The sequence below is a fragment of the Cherax quadricarinatus genome, chromosome 39 (genome assembly GCF_038502225.1).
Source record: "Cherax quadricarinatus isolate ZL_2023a chromosome 39, ASM3850222v1, whole genome shotgun sequence".
NCBI classification, from domain to species: Eukaryota; Metazoa; Arthropoda; class Malacostraca; order Decapoda; family Parastacidae; genus Cherax; species Cherax quadricarinatus.
Window position 1 is genome coordinate 17,902,238 of NC_091330.1, and position 19,576 is coordinate 17,921,813.

At 39.6% G+C, this 19,576-nt stretch overlaps 1 protein-coding gene across 1 annotated transcript in view; it reads right to left on the reverse strand.

The window, feature by feature from the left end:
- Window positions 1-735: 735 nt before the first annotated feature.
- The window catches only part of LOC128696433 (uncharacterized), a 319,925-nt gene continuing 301,084 nt past the window's right edge, over window positions 736-19,576 (reverse strand). The window contains exons 13-16 of the mRNA XM_070092242.1: window positions 13,759-13,956; window positions 13,376-13,556; window positions 7,222-7,684; window positions 736-3,531 (exon numbers count right to left, since the gene is read on the reverse strand). Coding sequence (XP_069948343.1) covers window positions 2,791-3,531; window positions 7,222-7,684; window positions 13,376-13,556; window positions 13,759-13,956 — 1,583 coding nt within the window. The 3' untranslated portion in view covers window positions 736-2,790. The remainder of the gene's footprint in view (window positions 3,532-7,221; window positions 7,685-13,375; window positions 13,557-13,758; window positions 13,957-19,576) is intronic.

Sequence of the window (19,576 nt, forward strand, 5' to 3'; positions counted from 1 at the left end):
AAATCTTGCAATATTTTTCTGAATAAATATTACATAATGGGGCAGAATTAACCAAAGTACTTCTACTTTTGTCTTACACTGGCAGCAGAGGACAGCACCTTCACAGGACATATACGTTATGAGGTGTAATCCTATTTTGGGTATTAAAGTACAGTACATTCCTGACTGGTGGTGAACAGGTTACATGTAGCCTTAATGACCCACATTTAGTTGATTGATTTAAAACCCCATTAACCAACTAATAACAACCACCATAATGCCATTTCACTTCTTGATTCATGAATCATCATAGTACAATGCAGGATGTTCAAAAGAAATTTTTTTGGAGGCTACAGTGAAATCATGACTTCCTCGGTGAGACACTTGCTAAATTTGTTAACTCTATGAAGTGTAAGGGATTATTTATGAAATAAGTAAATGAACTTATTTATTCCATAATCTTTTGAAACCTAATGAATAAGAATGAGAAGTTACAAACCAACAAACTGGTAAAAAAAAACCATTAGCAGAATAAAAACTTTTATTGAGACATTGTTTCACTTGAAAACAAGTATGTATTTTTCAAGTGTGAAATGTTGTCTCTAAGGTTTTTATTTTGCCATGGTGTTATCAACCATGGTTTTTTAATCAAGAGAGTAATCTTTAATAGAGAAAATGCAGTTTGTTTGTTGTCAAGTGCTCTTTCTCTGGTCATATATGCAACATGCTTTTTCAGGTGAGTAATAAAAATAAAAATACTGTCCTTCAGGATAACATTATAATTATACAAGTAAATATATACTGTACATAATTTTACAATGTTCAGCACTTCTCTATGTCCATGACAAAATTTGTTGCCGAAGACTGTATTTCCGTCTTCATGTTGTCTCCAACAATCTTCACCCCTGATCATAACTGGCATTTATTTAATCTTTGGCAAGATATTTGAGATTTACACTGTAATATACATGTAATATACGTCAAAAAATATTTACAATATATACATATATTTATATACCGTGACATGTAGTCTATTAGTTCATAATGTGCATCAATGCCTTATAATGTGCGGCAGAAGTAGCACATCAACTGCTATTAATGGGATCCAAAAGAATTCCAAAAGACAGTGTACATTGATCAAAGAATATTTTGTTACCTTTTCAATATACAGTTAGAAGTTTCAGTTATTCAATTTTTTTTTAACATTCTGGCAGTCTGCCACCGAGGTAGGGTGCCCTGACAAAGAAGAAAACACTTTTACTGTCACCCATTCAATCACTGTTTTGCCAGAAACATGCTGACATAACAGTTTAAATAGCCCTCCAAACTACAGGTGCTGTACTTCCCATCTCCAGACTCAAGTCTGGCTAACCTGTTTCCCTGAATCCATTCATAATTTTTTTCATGAATTATTGCTAAAATACAGTGAGCATTTGTAATTCACATGGGTTACATTCTTGAAATCTGTGCTATGAATTATTTTGAAGATTTATAGGCTTAAAAACATATGGGAAAAATAGAGGTGCGTTGCTCTGACTTCCAGAAAAAAAATTTACTATCATGATTCTTAAAATATTTTTCAACCTTATTTTGTTGATGAGCATACTTTGTGAAATACTTGCTCTCTAGTGAGGTGCAGACAATTAAAAGAAAGAATACATGTAACTAAAAAATGGTTACATTAATGTTGTACAGTATTTATTACTTTCAAAGTCAGGTTGGTGATGCTTAACATCCTAACAACCATCAGTCCTGCTGGGCTGAGGTTGATGGTTGGGGTTTGCAACATGATGTTGAAGGTTGGGGATCCTGGGATGTTGATGCCGCTTCATTAGTTGACCTTTGCAATGGAGTGCTCAGGTACAGTATTGTCATATGCTGCTGGTTTGTTTTATCCAGCTGTTTTTTATACAGCTCACTGCACATTCTAAACATGTTAGACCATCTCCAACTAAATGTCCACTCACTTTCAGGCTGTCCTTCCTCCTCATACACTGTCTTATAGGATGATAAGGATTTTTTCCTAATATTAAGGCCATCAAGTGTAACACTTTATTGTTTTTCAATTCTCACATTTAGTGATGACCTATTCCTCATTTTTTTTTTCAGTCATGTTAAGGGTTACTCATTGCACAAGCCTTTATCTTCATGTTGTCTTCATGATGCATACACCACCTTTCAGCATCTCAACTACTTCTTTTTTTTTCGAGATAGGCATAGCTTCATGCTTAATTTTCTTCCTTGCTTCACCAGTGTCACCTACACTTTGGATGCCATGATAAATATCCAGAGACAAGATGGGGTGATGAAAAGAAGGAAAACTTGAGCAATGAGCACTGAGCAAAAATCATACAGTATATGTAAAGATACAATGACCCTCATGGAAGACTGTTTCTTTACATATGTTCACCCTCCCTCACACCCTCCCCTGCACTGCTAAAACAGTGGAGTTGCCCAGTATGTAGTGACGAGTCTTCTGTCTGCCTGCCACAGTCCTCCTTAATGGAAATGCGTACCACCAATGGATATGAATTCCACTTCAGCATGCCTTAATGGAAATGACACACTTCTATTGGACGTGAAAACCTAAATTTAAATTGAATAATACTGAAAGTATGAGCTAGTACTGCATGACTTAAGAATGTCTGCTGTGTATCACAAGACCACTTCACCAAACACAAAGCAAGTTTAGACACTGGTGGCTGTTCTGTATAGCAGTTTTCAAACACTTAAGACTGACAACACTTTCTCACTTCCAATATAATTTGTCTTACAAAATAAATTTTTACAGCTCTAATTGGAAGCTGTTATCTATACAAAGGATATATGACGACGTTTCTTAACACTGCGAACTGTGCCATGTGGAAGTGTGGCTGTTGCTCTGGAGATGGTATGACAGGTTGGGTAGTCAACAGAACCACTGTTTCTTAGCACTGACTGGTATTCCGGTGGTGGTGGTAGGTAACGGAATGACGAGAAGTGTGTTGGTAAATATCTACGAGGCCCTGGTCCTGACATTGTCCGTGGTCTGAACCCTCCTTCTTCATCACTGCTGTAACCATTGTTGAGGGAAGGACCTGAATGAATGGATATGACAGTAGGACCTGGAATACCTAGGGGTTGTTGCAATACTCGAGATGGTAATGGCAGGTCACTTTCACTTGGGTTAATGAGACCGGCTCTTGAGTTATCTATAACAGGGGGAAGTGGGGGTACCGCTTCTGCTATTGCCGTTGATGCTGATGAACTTGTTGTTCCATCTGTTGTAGAGTTGCTGGTAGTTTCTGATAGGTCCCGATATTTTAAATCTTCTTTTCCTTGATCATCAGAGGGTTTAGAAGAGGATGTTGAAGATGAAGAAGCACATGCTTCCCGCATAATGGACCCATTAGTTAAGACTCCAAACCGCACTGGACTTGAATATTTAACAGAGGCCCTGGGTCGGCACTCCACCAAGGAGGTCTCAGTAGAAGTAACTGGGGCTTCTCCAGGCTCACCCCCATACACGTCAGATGATCCAAACTTTGATAAGGAGTTAACCCACTCTTGGACCTGTGTAAACAAATATTATTATTATTATTATTATTATTTATATTATACATTTGAAGTTTTGAAGTGAGGAATAATTTTTTATTAAAAACCTGTACAGTACAGCATATCACTGGAGCAACTGAATCGAAGCTACTACTTTAAATGACAATAAGGTACGTGCAAAAAGTCTTATGCATGTTTATGTGGTTGAGAGATAAAGGAAAGAATATAAGGAAAGGGAGAAAGGTGAGGTGTAGTTCTTTTAGTTCCATTCGGCTTTCTTTGTTGATAAAGAAGGTGATTTTATTCAGATTACAGTGGTACCTCGGGATATGAACTTATTTCGTTCCAGAAGGCTGGTCGAGTGCTGATACCGAGCGAATTTGTTCCCATAAGGAATAATGTAAATTAGATTAATCTGTTTCAGACCCCCAAAAATACACTTACAAAAACACTTACATAAATACACTTACATAATTGTTCGCGTTTTGAGCTGTTCTTATCCCAAGGTACCACTGTATATCCCAAGAGGGTTAATAACTCAGGATAACCCCCCCATCTTTCCTCCCAATAAAGCTAAGCAGTGTACCTTATTTCCACTAGGGTCCTTTGATCCTCTTTCCCAAGGATGTGACCCCCACAACAGTTGGCTAATACCCAAGTACCTACTTACTGCTAGGTAAACAGAATTAACAAGTGTAAGGAAACATGCCCAAAATTTTCACTCATGCTGGGATCAAACGTGGATCTTTCAGAAGTGAACTGAAGGCACTATTACCTGTCCGGTGGTAAACACCTGAACCTCCTTCAGCTTTTTTTATGTACAGTCCTTTCCTTGGCTCCACACTGGTATTTACCTTATTTGTATTTACCGATTCTGCTTACTCAAAGATTCTTTATTCAGGTTCCTAAGTTTTAGCCTTTCACACTCTACTGACATTATATGTATGTGTGTAAAACATATTACAAATATTGTTTACTCCAAGATCATTTCCTTTGCTCGACACCTGTAGTTACTCCCTTCACAGGTGGTACATGGGAAAGATAGAAAGCAGAGAGCTTGGAAAGTCCACACTGAAGCTGTCTGCTAAGATGAATTATATACAGTACATATTACTTCTATTTAGATTAAGGCTTATTACGCATTATCTGTGTGTATGAATCACGGGTAGAAAAGTGGAGGGCTCTCTCCCTGCCATCCACTCCCTCTGGTCATTGCTGGCATGACAACCGTGGTAAAAATACACCATATGATACTAGAAAATGGGCATATAATTTACATAATTAAATGAAAACTAAAGTTTTTCTTTTTAAATTTAGTAATATATACAGGAGAAGGGGTTACTAGCCCCTTGCTCCTGGTATTTTAGTCGCCTCTTATGACACGCATGGCTTAGAGAGGAAGAATTCTTTTCCACTTTCCCATGGAGAATTAATTTAACATACCAAAGTCCTTCTAGATGTAAATTAGGTTTAAGCTTGCCCAAAATGCTTTGGGCCTTTCCAAGGTATTGTAATGTCACCTTTTGTGGAAATAAAGTTTGATTCGGATTTTGAGGTGTAAGACAACATGCCTAATATCCTACATGTACCTGGGAGTGATCAATGGTCCCTCAGTTTGTGAGCTGAGGATACTATCAACTGAGCCATGAGCTCACTTCCAACATCAGTGGTATTCTATTAGCAAAAACAAAAACCTCAGCATACCTTTGTGTTGCATCTTCTGCCTCTCAGTTTCATTCCATTGAGTTATGGACTCACTCAGCACTTCAAATAGTTCTTTTATTTGAGTGTCAAGGCCATTCAGTATCCCTTGAGGGTTATTCTACGGATTTGAGGCCAAGGTCAGTACTGTAGTACTACGTCATGAGCTCAGCTCACTCAGATATACTGTGAGCAGTATATTTGGGCCTAGATATAGAATGCATCTATGTGGTAAGTGTGCACCATATAGAACAAATCCTGCAGCATGCAGTGAATAATGAGAAAAAAAGCTGCAACCGTGTTTTTCAGTTAAAACAGCGATTTTGTGTGTATTTTCGTATGGTTTTTACAGTTGTATTCATGGTTTCTTGGTCTCAATTGATAGAATGGAAGCTATATTACAGAAATAAAGATGATTTTGATTGGTTTTAGTACTGAAAATAGCTTCAAACTGAGCTCAGAGTAGTGGAACTGTTTGATTTATGCCAATGTTCAAGAGTAAACAAATCACATCACATGTACAATACACATCAGCTTATAATACTGCATAACAGTAAATCGTCTTATTTTTTGGTGCGAATAAAAATTCTGTATGTGAATAAAAAATCAAAATGGAATTCACCTGTAAAGCCTGGAAATGTAACTAATAAATAGAGGAATATTATTTTAGTGCCAGGAATACCTGCATTGTTTATTCTGGACCCTGTTTTGAAATTGGAATAATTTGAACTTTGTGTGAAATTGGCCAAATTACCAATTTCTGATCACTTTACTGGGTAGTTGAAATAGTTGACTGGGCAGTTTCTTGTGCTCAATCGATTAAACACAAGTGATACTAGTGAAATAGCTAAGAATTTGGTCGACTGGAATAATGTAATTGGCCTAAAATTGGAGTCAAAGTGGGCAAAATCACAGATGCATAAATATTGCTGATGCAGCAAAATTTGTGCTAGCGTAATTTCATTAGTTTTCCATCAAATTTCATACTTTTTGTTTTTTACCTTCAGAAAAAGATTCTCTACCATTGTATAAGAAAAAAATAAAAACTTTTTTTGAAAACTCTTGGACCCTGTGGACAAGTTTCAGATTGGGGGTCTGGACCCTGAAAGGGTTAAAGGTTTGAATGAGATCTTGTAGTCTTAATTTTTTTAGAAAAAGTCGAGTATTTTAAGTCTTTCTTAATACGGTTTCTTTCTGAGTGATGGTACCGGGGTGGTAACTCTACTCTGTAACTTATGTTTATTTTCATCTTTTAGGTAACTTGGAAACCCAAACTATATAGATAGCATATTCAAAATGCAGTTTAAATGCATTATAGTTAAAATCGTATCTGGTGTCTTGTACTTGAAGTTTCTAGCTATGAAACCTGGCATTCTGGAGGAGAAGGATCAGTAGGAAGAGGAGTAGGATCAAGAGGAGGATCAGGGTAAAGGGAAGGATTGGGAGGAAAATCAGTAGAAAGAAGATGATCAGGGGAAGGATGAAGATTAGGTGGAAGAGGATGATTAGGGAGAGAAGGATGATCAGGGGAGGAGATCCAGGAGGAGGAGGAAGAAGGGAGGGAGAGAGGAGGAAGCAGGGAGGAAAGGAGGAAGAAGCAAGGAGGAAAGGAGGAAGCAGCAGGGAGGGAGGCAGGGATATGGAAGGAGAGAGGGAGGGATAAGGAAGCAGGGAGGAAAAGAGAGAGGAGGAGGAAGTAGGGAGGGAGGAAGAAGCAGAGTGGAAGGAGTACTTGAAAAAGGAGATAATCAATTAATCACACTTTATCCAGCCATGTTTTGAGAAACATATGTTGTACTAAGTTTAGATATATAAAAGATACAGATATCATCATGTGACATTTATAACATTGTATATTCACCAGCATGGCACTACTTATCACCCGGATTATTATTATTATATTTATTTATGGGCATGTGCCTAACCCATAAAGGTTATACAATGTCCATGGAATGGGAAGCAATCAGGTATGATCCAAGCAAGGGTGACCATCTGAACTGAACTCACCTGACTGGGCTCCTTGTCATCCACCAGCTTGCCATTACTGACTACTTTGATCTCCCCATCCTCCTCCTGAATGTATGCATTGTTCACATAGATTTTGTATACTGGGCGGTCAGGGTCTTTCTCTCCACTGTCTTGGTTCTGTCTACAGCAACATACACACCCCAGCACTAGGCCTAATGCTAGGATGATGCCACTCACCCCAACACCCACAGCCACCCACACTCTCCAGTCATAGTTGGCATTTTTGGAGTGATCTCTCAATGTTGAATTTCCACGAATTTTTATGTCGTGTGAGCTGGCAGATGTAATGGTTGACATGATGACTGTCTGTACATTTGAGGGTGGCTCACTGACAGGTATGGTGGGCGGGGGCATGGTAGGTGGGTCTGGCACGAAAGCAGATACAATGTTAGAGATGCGTCCTGTGTTGTTTGATGAGTCAATAGCACGTATTGCAAAGTACCTGTAAAACAAGAGTAACAGCACATTCAACAAATTATAAAAAACAGCACCACATTTTATATACTATAATATCATGAGCTGTAATACATATTAACCCCTTGACTGTCACAACCCCAAATCCTGAGGTGTAGCCTGATGTCGCAAAATTTCCAGTAAAAAAAAATTATTTTTTTTTTCCTTATGAAATGATAGAGAATCTTTTCCCGATTGTAATGGCACCAAAAGAACGAAATTTGATGGAAAACTGACGGAATTACACTCTTGTGAAGTTAGCGACCTCAGCGACATTTATGAATCGGCGATTTCGCTCACTTATAGCCCTATTTTCGGCTAATTCCATTGTTCCAGTCGACCAAATTCATAGCTATTTCTTTAGAACTCCATTTTTTTTCTATCGACTGAGTACAAGAAACTGCCCATTTACTGATTTCAACTGCCCAATAATGTGGTCAGAAATTTGCAATTTGACCAATTTCACGAAAATTAAAAAATATGACAATTTCAAAATAGGGTTCAGAATGAACAATGCAGACATTCCTGGCTCTAAAATAACATTTTCTTTGTTCATCAGTCATGTCTCCAGGCCCCTCTGATATTACTCTTGCTTTCTATTTTGCGGAGGGCTCAACATGGCCGACACGGCAGGTTGTGTAGCGGGCTAGCTGCGGAATTTTCAAGGATAGCTCCTGGTCAAAGAGGCTGACCAGGTCCCTACTTAACAGAACTCAGTGTGAATGCTTTGAGAAGATACCAGAGCAGCGAACGGACATCCCAGTGCATCGTTTCAGCGTAAATAGTTGAAGTGTTGTGCAGTTTCAGAGGATTTGGTGTTGTCGAGTCAGGACCAGTCAGCGCCTCCCCCCCTCTCCGCTGGGGGGGAGGGGGAGGGCATGTGTAGTAAACAGTGACCCTCTCATAATGCCTCACCCCTGCCCGTCTCCCCCGCCTCACCCACCCAACTCCCAGCGCCACCCCATCTGTAGAGGGTACTTCTCCCCTAACCCACGATGTCAACGATGGCACTGCAGGGAGTGCCGGGCTCACAGGAACTTCCACTACAGGGACAGCATCGTGGAGTTCGACCGCGAGGCAGCTGTCAGGTGTGCCACAGGCAGTGTGTACTCAGTTCCTCAAGCTTCAACATCCGTGCACACGAGGGCCTGGGATCTTCAATCAACTTGGCGTCCACCAGGACACTGACATGTCCCTAGGGCAGCTCTCCATCGGGCTGCTAACGGAGTCACTGGCTTCTTGGACCTCTTGGGGAGGGTCGATGGTGCTCGTGCAAGCAGCAGATCCCGTGGCAACTTGCTGCTGTTTGCAATGGCTGTCTACCGAGGAGAGACAGGCACCTAGCAACATCTGTTGTTGGGGCAAAGGATGAATTCCCTGCTATGTTTGTTAACTGCTCATTACTCTGTAATTTGTCTATGATTGTAATCATGTGATAACGTGTTTATCATTCATTACCTTTGAAACTTGTCATGATTTTGACCAGCTCTACCTGGAGCTCATTACCTTTGTAAATTCTCATGATTAATGTGTTTATGATTCATTACCTTTGCAATTATTCATGAGTGTGACCAGCTCTACCTGGAGCTCATTACCTTTGTAACTTGGTCATGATTATGACCAGATCTAGTTCATTACCTTTGTAACTTGCTCAGCTATCAAAACTTTGGAGTCCAGTCCCTGGACCAATTATGTACCTCTGTAATCTTTTGACTACCGCCCACAGGATGGGTATGGGGTGCATAATAAACATATTAAACTAACTAACTTTCTATTTTGAATATTTATTCAAACAAAAAATAGAAGATTTACTGTTAGGCAGACTACTGCAATATTGTAATAATCGTATAAATAATGTCAACCCATTCATGACTGCACATTAGAATGGCTACTTGGACATTTATAATAAAATGACATCATTTGTTTACTTTTGAACATCGGCAAAAATCAAACATTTCCCCTAGTTTCAGCTCCATTTCAAGGTTCTTTTCATAGTAAAACCAATCAAAATCACCTCTATTTCTGTAATATGTTTTCCATACTATCAAATGAGACCAAGAAAATGAGAATACAACCATAAATACTATACGAAAATAGACCACAAAGTCTGCATTTTAATTAAAAAAAAAAACGGTCGGAGTTTTTTTTCTTGTTATGCACTGCGTGCTGCAGGATTTTTTTTTTATATGGTGCACACTGACCACACAGACCCATTCTCTCACATGTGGGCCTACTGTGTGTGTGTGGGTGTGCGTGCTTGTGTGTATGCATATATTTGTACGCTCATGCACATATGTCTGTGCATGCACCCTCCTGTGTGTATGTGTGAGCGCACGAGCTCGTGTGGGTGTATGACCCACTTAATATTTGTATTTATAAGTCATTACAATTGTGACCAGGTGTGGACGTATCAGTGGTTCATTACTTTGTAATTTGTTCATGACTGTAACCATGTATAGGAGTGAGGCTGATTCATTACCTCTAACTTGACATGATTGTGACCAGATCTACCTGGAGTTCATTACCTTTGTAACTAGTTCAGCTATCATAACTTTGGGGTCCAGTCACTGGACCCATTATGTACCTTTGTAATCTTTTGACTACCGCCCACAGGATGGGTATGGGGCGCATAATAAAGATATTAAACTAACTAACCAGCTTTCTCCTGCATGATTTGAAGCCGCTAGAATGTATGTACTCACTATTCAATTTTGGATGCTCTTTTTCAATAGAATTTACAAAAAATTGCACTATTTGGAGGAGATTTATAAGAGAGCTAACTTTTATAAGTAATGTCAAGTTATGCCCCCCCCACCACCAAAAAAAAAATGCATCAGGATGTTGAGGTGTATATTTATTTATATATTTTTCCAATACTTTTGTTTTTTAGTCAATATTTTCAGGAAGCCTCGTCTCAATTATCTGAAATCTAAAACCCTTATGCTTGGTCATATTGTAAAGCTTCCTATTTAATATCAATTATTTGAATGATTGAGTTAAGATTCTGGGCTGACTACAAGCCTAAATGTGTTTCAGAAGACTAAGTTCCAATTTGTACTCAACTAGCTGTATTTGGGGGTGTTGAGCTGCAGCTCACAAGCTTTGCTTCTTGAGGGAGGTGAGCTGAGCTGCATCTTCTGGGACTGTTACTTAGCTCTTTAAGGAAAAGGAAGAAAATAAGTTTCAAATTTACAGGGCACTATGGCCAAACGGGCAATCATACAATGTAGAGGAAAATGCATAGGTGTGTCTGATAATATAGAAAAGAGAAAGTGAAACATTAAGCAGAGAAGAAACCAGAAAGATTAAAATAAAAAGATGCCAAGAGGCTGGTCCACTGACATGTTGGTACACCACAGCAGATGCCATGAAAGTACGTACTTACAGTGGACCCCCGGTTAATGATATTTTTTCACTCCAGAAGTATATTCAGGTGCCAGTACTGACCGAATTTGTTCCCATAAGAAATATTGTGAAGTAGATTAGTCCATTTCAGACCCCCAAACATACACGTACAAATGCACTTACATAATTGGTCACATTCGGAGGTAATCGTTATGCGGGGGTCCACTGTATTAATTACTGTAAAGCACAAAATTTTGTTGAGTGGTGTCCATGGGTTGGATACTGTACCTGTATTCAGTTTCCTCAAATTTGTTTAATATGTTTACTGATAAGATTTTCAGGTGGCTAAAAATAATTGGAAATGGGATTAAAAGTGGATGTGATGGTAACTAGAGAGAGTGAGAGAAGGTTAACATAGCATTAAGAACTGCAATAATTCTAGCATATATACATTCACTGGCATAATACAAACCTTACTGACTTATATGACTCATTAATCATGACTGTTCTACAATTTTAAAGTAACACCATGATTTAAATTGGATTTTTCTACAGTATTCTACATTTCCTTCACGGGGTTGTACCTTGATAATGAAAGGCTCTTGATCTAAAAAATGAGAGATACCTTTCCCTTCATCAGCTTAAACTTTATTACCTGCCAATCCCCAGGTGCTGCATGACCCCTGCAAGTTGACTTGTTTCCCATGAATATAGTGTAATAATTATCTAGCTCTGCTTCCAAATACTATACAAATGGATGAAAACAACAGAGACAAACAAGTATGGGCGCACATATAAAGTGTAGCATTAGAAGAGGTGTTAACCCTTTCAGGGTCGGTCCCGTACATGTACAGCTTAACGGCCAGGGTCGGTCCCATACTTATACGCCAAAATTCGAGCACCTTCAAATCGAGCAGGAGAAAACTGGTAGGCCTACATGTGAGAGAATGGGTCTGCATGGTCAGTGTGCACAGTATGAAAAAATCTTGCAGCACGCAGTGCATAATGAGAAAAAGAAAAAACTCCGACCGTGTTTTTGGTTTAAAACAACGACTTTGCAGTATGTTTTCGTATGGTATTTATGGTTGAATTCTAGTTTTCTTTTTTCATTTGATAGAATGGAAGACATATTACAGAAATAGAGATGATTGGTTTCACAATGAAAAGTACCTTGAAATTGAGCTCAAAGTACCGGAAATGTTTGATTTTTGCCGATGTTCAAGAGTAAACAAATCACGCCATACATCCAATACACGTCAACTAGTGAGTCTAATATTCCTTCACAAGTGCACTGATATTATTTATACCATTTTTACAATAATGCAGTAGTCTGCATAACAGTAAATCTTCTATTTTTTTTTTTTTGAGAATAAAAATTCAAAATGGAAAGCAAGAGTAATACAAGAGGGGCCTGGAGATGTGACTAATGAACAGAGAAAATGTTATTTTAGTGCCAAGAATGTCTGTCTTGTTAATTCTGGACCCTATTTTGAGATTGGCATCTTTTGAAATTTGGTTGAAATTGGCTAAATTGTAAATTTCTGACCACTTTATTAGGTAGTTGAAATCAGTAAATGGGCAGTTTCTTGTACTCAACTGATAGAACAAATGGAGTTCTAGTGAAATAGCTATGATTTTAGTCAACTTTAACCTGTAAACGGTCCAAGCAGATCTACATTCACATGCGTAGTGCTCCAAAAGTAGATCTACGTTTTTTTTTACATATTTTCAAATATAACAAAAAAACGTAGATCAAAGTTTTTTTACACATTTTCAAATGTAAAAGCAAAAAAGAAGATCTACTTTTTTTACATACTATCAAATGATGAAAAAACATATATATACGTTTGGACCGTTTATGGGTTAATAATGGAATTGGCTGAAAATACGGCTCAAAGTGGGTGAAATCACTGATGCGTAAATATCGCTAAATTTGCAAGAGCATAATTTCATAAGTTTTCCATCAAATTTCACACATTTGGTGTCATTACCATCGGGAAAAGATTCTCTATCATTTCACAAGAAAAATTTTTTTTTTTTTTTTTTTTGAAAATTTTTCGACCCTGAGAGTGAGTTAACCTTTTAATTGTCCAAACGTAGATCTACGTTTTTCAACATTTGAAAGTATGTAAAAAACATAGATATTCTTTTTTTTTTTACATTTGAAAACGTGTAAAAAAACTTTGATCTACTTTTTTTTTTTGTTATATTTGAAAATATGTAAAAAACGTAGATCTACTTTTGAAGCACTACGCATGTGAACGTAGATCTGTTTGGACAGTTTAAGGGTTAAAGAACGGGAGTCTCGACCCTCAAAGGGTTAAAGGCACTATACCATCTGAGGTTGGTGAAGGGCAGCTCAGTGAGGCAGTGTTGTGGAGTGCCATAAGAGGCAGGGGTCTGGGTGGGCGCACGCAGGTCATGGGTGATGCAGTAAACAGCAATGGTGGAAGTGTTGAACCGCTCCTCACTAAGGGCGCTCCGCTCTGTATACATTTTCAGTTCATACACCCATGCTGTTGACCACAACAACAATCACAGACAACCATCATGTATGGTAATTTTTAAACACCATAAAAAGATGTCAACTATTAAATTAAATAATTTTACAGTATCATAAATTCAAAAATCTATAATCTTTTTATGATATGAAGTACTATATCAAGTAGATGATAAGTGAACACAAAAAAAGAGCTTTACTCAATCACATTAACTAACCTGAGCCTTGATCCAGATCCCCACCTGGTGCTGACCAAGTGAGGTTAACAGTAGTGTCTTGCACAGAGGTCACCGCTAAGTCAGTAACTCTTGAAGGTGGTATGAGGTCAGCAGAGGTGACACGAGCCACAGTGAGTGACAGCACACCACTATTGGCTGTGAAATGACCAGCACTCACTGGCACCACATGACCATCTGCTGGACATAAAATGCATATTACTACACCACAACCATACTTCAAGACCAGATACCTGGAGTATACCTGGAGAGAGTTTCGGGGGTCAACACCCCCCATGGCCTGGTCTGTGACCAGGCCTGATGGTGGATCAGGGCCTGATCAACCAGGCTCTTACTGCTGGCCACACACACCCCGACATACGAACCACAGCCCGGCTGGTCGGGCACTGACTTTAGGTGCATGTCCAGTGCCTTCTTGAAAACAGCCAAGGATCTATTGGTAATCCCCTTTATGTATGCTGGGAGGCAGTTGAACAGTCTTGGGCCCCTGGCACTTATTGTGTTGTATCTTATTGTGTTAGTGGGGCCCCTGCTTTTCATTCGGGGGATGTTGCATCATCTGCCAAGTCTTTTGCTTTCATAGGGAGTGATTTTCATGTGTAAGTTTGGTACTAATCCCTCTAGGATTTTCCAAGTGTATATAATCATGTATCTCTCCCGCCTGCATTCTAGGGAGTACAGGTTGAGGAACTTCAAGTGTTCCCAGTAATTGAGGTGTTTTATTGCAGTTATGTGTGCCGTGAAGGTTCTCTATACACTTTCTAGGTCAGCAGTTTCACCTGCCTTGAAAGGTACTGTTAGTGTGCAGCAATATTCCAGCCTAGATTGAACAAGTGACCTGAAGAGTGTCATCATGGTCTTGGCATCCCTAGTTTTGAAGGTTCTCATTATCCAACCTGTCATTTTTCCAGCAGATGCGATTGAAACAATGTTATGGTCTTTGAAGGTGAGATCCTCTGACATGATCACTCCCAGGTCTTTTATGTTAGTTTTTCGCTCTATTGTGTGGTTGGAATTTGTTTTATACTCCGATGTAATTTTAATTTCCTCACATTTTCCATATAGGAGTAATTGAAATTTTTCATCATTGAACTTTATATTGTTTTCTGAGGCCCATTTAAACATTTGGTTGATAGCCGCCTGGAATCTTGCGGTGTCTTCAATGGAGGACACTGTCATGCAAATTCGGGTGTCATCTGCATACATCCCAGCATACATAAGGGGGATTACCAATAGACCCCTGGCAGTCTTCAAGCGGGCACTGGACACGCACCTAAAGTCGGTACCTGACCAGCCGGGCTGTGGCTCGTACGTTGGTTTGTGTGCAGCCAGCAGTAACAGCCTGGTTGATCAGGCTCTGATCCACCAGGAGGCCTGGTCACAGACCGGGCCGCGGGGGCGTTGAACCCCGGAACTCTCTCCAGGTAAACTCCAGGAAGACACTGTGACTTGCATCCTTGTCTATGTCAGATACGAGGATGATGAACAGGATGGGAGCGAGGACTGTGCTTTGTGGAGCAGAGCTTTTCACTGAAGCCGTCTCGGACTTTACTCTGTTTACTACTACTCCTTGTGTTCTATTTGTTAGGAAATTATAGATCCACCTGCCAACTTTTTCTGTTACTCCTTTATCATGCATTTTGTACGCTATTACACCATGGTCACACTTGTCAAAGGCTTTTGCAAAGTTTGTGTATAATACATCTGCATTTTGTCTTCTAGAGAATCCAGGACCTTGTCATAGTCATCCAGTAGTTGGGATAGACAGGAGTGACCTGCTCTAAACCTATGTTGCCCTGGGTTGTGTAACTGATGGGAATCTAGATGGGTGGTTATCTTGCTTCTTAGAACCCTTTCAAAGATTTTTATGATATGGGACATTAGTGCTATCAGTCTGTAGTTCTTTGCTATTGCTTTACTGCCCCCCTTTGTGAAGTGGAGCTATGTCTGTTATTTATAGCAGTTGTAGGATAATGCGTGTTCATGCTCCCTTTCCACAGAATGTTAAAAGCACATGATAGGGGCTTCTTGCAGTTCATGATAAACATAGAGTTCCATGAGTCTTGGCCTGGGGCAGAGTGCATAGGCATGTCATTCATTGCCTTTTCAAAGTCATTTGGTGTCATGGTAATACAGTGGAACCCCAGTTTTCATCCGGTCCAGTTATCGTACAATTCAGTTTTCGACCACTTTTTTCAGCGAAATTTTCCCCATTTTCTTACATCCGCTCGGAAATTGTCCATACCAGACGCATCTGCCTGCCTATGGGACATGGCTGCTCATTCGTTCGTGACTCTGTCTGCCTTTGTTACTCGTTCAGTGAGCACTACTCCACGCGTTCATCCAAAACATTTCGTAATAATCCATTGCTTTTTGTGCTTGCAACTGCTAAATAAGCCACCATAGGGCCAAAGAAAATTCCAGTGCCAGCCCTTTGGTAAAGAAGGTGAGAAACACGATAGAATTCAAAAAAGAACTTGTAGAAAAATACAAAAGTGGCGTACATGTGGCTGAGCTTACCAGGATGTATAGGAAGTTCAAATCAATTATCAGTTCCATCCTGACAAAGAAAAAAGAAATCAGGGAAGCTGATGTTGCGAAAGGGGTAAATATGCTAACAAAACAGAGATCACAAACAATCGAAGATGTTGAGAAGTTATTGTTGGTGTGGATCAACCAAAAACAGTTAGCAGGAGATAGTGTTGTGGAGGTGATAATTTGCGAAAAGACAAGGCAGTTGCACGTGGATCTCATAAAGAAAATTCCGGGAACAAGTGCTGCTGTTAGTGAATTAAGGCCAGCAAAGGCTGGTTTGACAAATTCAAGAAGCATAGTGGCATACACATTGTGGTAAGGCATGTTGAGGCTGCAAGTTCAGACAAATTTGGGGCCGAAGAATTCGTTGATGAATTCAAGAAGTACATAGAGGCTGAAGGATTCCTCCCCCAACAAATCTTCAATTGTGACGAAACAGGCCTCTTTTGGAAGCAAATGCCAAAGAGGACCTACATCATACAGGAGGAAAAGGCACTGCCAGGACACAAGCCTATGAAGGATAGACTTACTCTTTTGTTCTGTGGTAACATTAGTGGGGATTTCAAAGTGTAACCTTTACTGGTGTATCACTCTGAAAATCCCAGTGTTCAAGAAAAACAATGTCATCAAAAGTAAACTGTGTGTGTTGTGGCAGGCTAACAATAAGGCATGGGTCACGAGGCAAATTTTCACTGAGTGGGTCAATGAAGTGTTTGGCCTGAGTGTCAAGAAATACCTCCTGGAAAAAAAATTGCCACTCAAATGCCTCCTGGTAATGGACAATGCTCCTGTTCATCCTCTAGACTTGGAAGACCAATTGTTGGGGGAGTTTAGTTTCATAACAGTGAAGTTCTTGCCCCCTAATACCACTCCTCTCATCCAGCTCATGAACCAACAGGTCATTTCAAACTTCAAAAAACATTACACCAAAGCAATGTTTCAAAGGTGCTTTGAAGTGACCTCGGACACTGAATTGACCCTAAAAGAGTTCTCGAGGAATCACTTCAATATCCTCAGTTGCATAGGCCTTATAGATAAGGCTTGGCAGGGAGTGACTTCCAGGACAATTAACTCTTCTTGGAGAAAATTGTGGCCAGACTGTGTCCTCCAGAAGGATTTTGAAGGGTTTGAGGCTGACCCAGACGACCCTATGCCTGTTGTGGAATCTATTGTGTCTTTGGTGAAGTCCATGGGGTTGGAGGTGAGTGGCCAGGATGTGGAAGAGTTGGTGGACGACCACAGGGAAGAGCTAACCACTGAAGAGCTGCAAGACCTTCATCTGGAACAGCAACACACCTTAGCTGAGGAAATTGCTTCAGAGGAGGAGGAAGAGAGAGGGGAGAAAGTGTCTTCTTCAGCAATTAAGGACATTAGGGAAAAGTGGAGTGAGGTGCAAAATTTTGTGGAGAAATATCACCCTAACAAAGCTGTTGCAAGCCATGTCCGCAACATGTTCAATGACAATGCTGTGTTCCATTTTAGGCAAATCTTAAAGAGATGCCAGAAACAGGCCTCTCTGAACAGGTGTTTTGTGCAACAGGGATCCAGTGACTCTCAAGCTGGTCCTAGTTCCAGTAAAAGATAAAGAAGGGAAGTAACCCTAGACAGGGCTTTCATACCTGAAGTCCTTATGGAGGGGGATTCCCCTTCCAAACAATAACTTCTCCTCCCTCTCCCCTCCTCGCCGTCATCCATATGCCAACAAGAGTCTTCAATAAAAGTATAAGTGATGTTAAATGTTCATTTATCCATTTCATTAGTCATTTATATTTATTTCTCATTGTTTTCTATAAGTAAGACTATAGTTATTCTCTATAAAATGTATTTTTTTTTAATTTTTTTGGGTGTCTGGAACGGATTAATTGAATTTACATTATTTCTTATGGGAAATATTACTTTAGTTTTCATACAAATTGGTTTTTGGCCAACCTTCTGGAATGGATTAAAGGCGAAAACCGGGGTTTCACTGTATTAGATAGGTTTGAGTCTGCCAAATTCTATCTCTCTCTCTCATAAAAAATTCATTTAGAGCTTTGACTCTCAGTCTGGTTAGCGGCTCACTAAAAACCAAGTCATGCTGGGTCTTTAGTAGCTCACTAATTTCCTAGCCGTCATCTGTGTAGAACCCATCTTGTTTAAGTAGGGGCCCGATACTGGATGTTGTTCTCGACTTTAATTTGGTATAAGAAAAGAAATATTTTGGGTTTCTTTCAATTTCATCTATGGGTGTTAGTTCTTTCCGCATTTCTTGACTCCTGTAAGATTCCTTTAGCTTTAGTTCGATGTTTGCTATTTCTCTGACCAGTGTCTCCCTACATATTACAGATATATTGGCCTCTTTTAGCTGCTCTTGTTATTCTTAGCCTTCTCCTGTATAGGGAGCACCTTTCCCTTTCTAGTTTACATCTTCTCCTCCTTTTCCTTAAAGGAATATGCCTGGAGCATACCTCGAGTGCCACAGAGTTAATTTATTCTAGACATAGGTTTGGATCCATGATCCTTAGGCTATCTTCCCAGTTTATATCATTTAGGGCCTGGATGACTTGGTCCCATCTTATGTTTTTGTTATTAACTTTGAATTTGAAGGCTCCCTCATGACTGATCACATTTTGTCAGTCTGAGGCCCTGCATATATGTTTGAACATCTATTATGTTGTGATCTGAGTATATTATTCTTGATGTGGTAATATTTTGTATCAGATCATCATTGTTAGTGAAGATGAGGTCAAGTATATTCTCCAGTCTTGTAGGCTCTATTTTTTGCTGGTTTAAGGTGAATTTGGTGCAGAGATTTAAAAGCTCATGTGTGTGCAAGATTTCATCTGAGCTGCCCCCTGGTGTTATCTTTGCTACAACATTATTTGCTACATTCCTCCATTTTAGGTGCCTTAGGTTGAAATCCCCCAGGAGCAAGATATTTTGTGCAGGAGCTGGAAGATTTTCCAGACACTGATCAATTTTCACAAGCTGTTCATGGAATTGTTGGGAAGTTGCATCCGGAGGCTTGTATACATCCAAAATGACCAGGTTTTGGTTCTTGATCTTTACTGCCAAAACTTCAACTACATCATTTGAGGCATTAAGTAGTTCCAAGCACATCAGCGATTCTGTGATGTACAAGCCAATCATCCCCCCCCTCCCCAACCTTTTGTCTGTTCACTGTGTCACATCTGTATGGTTATAACCCGGGATCCATATTTCATTGTCAAAGTGATCCTTTATGTGGGTCTCTGAAAACTGTGTACATTGCGTTTGACTCTGTAAG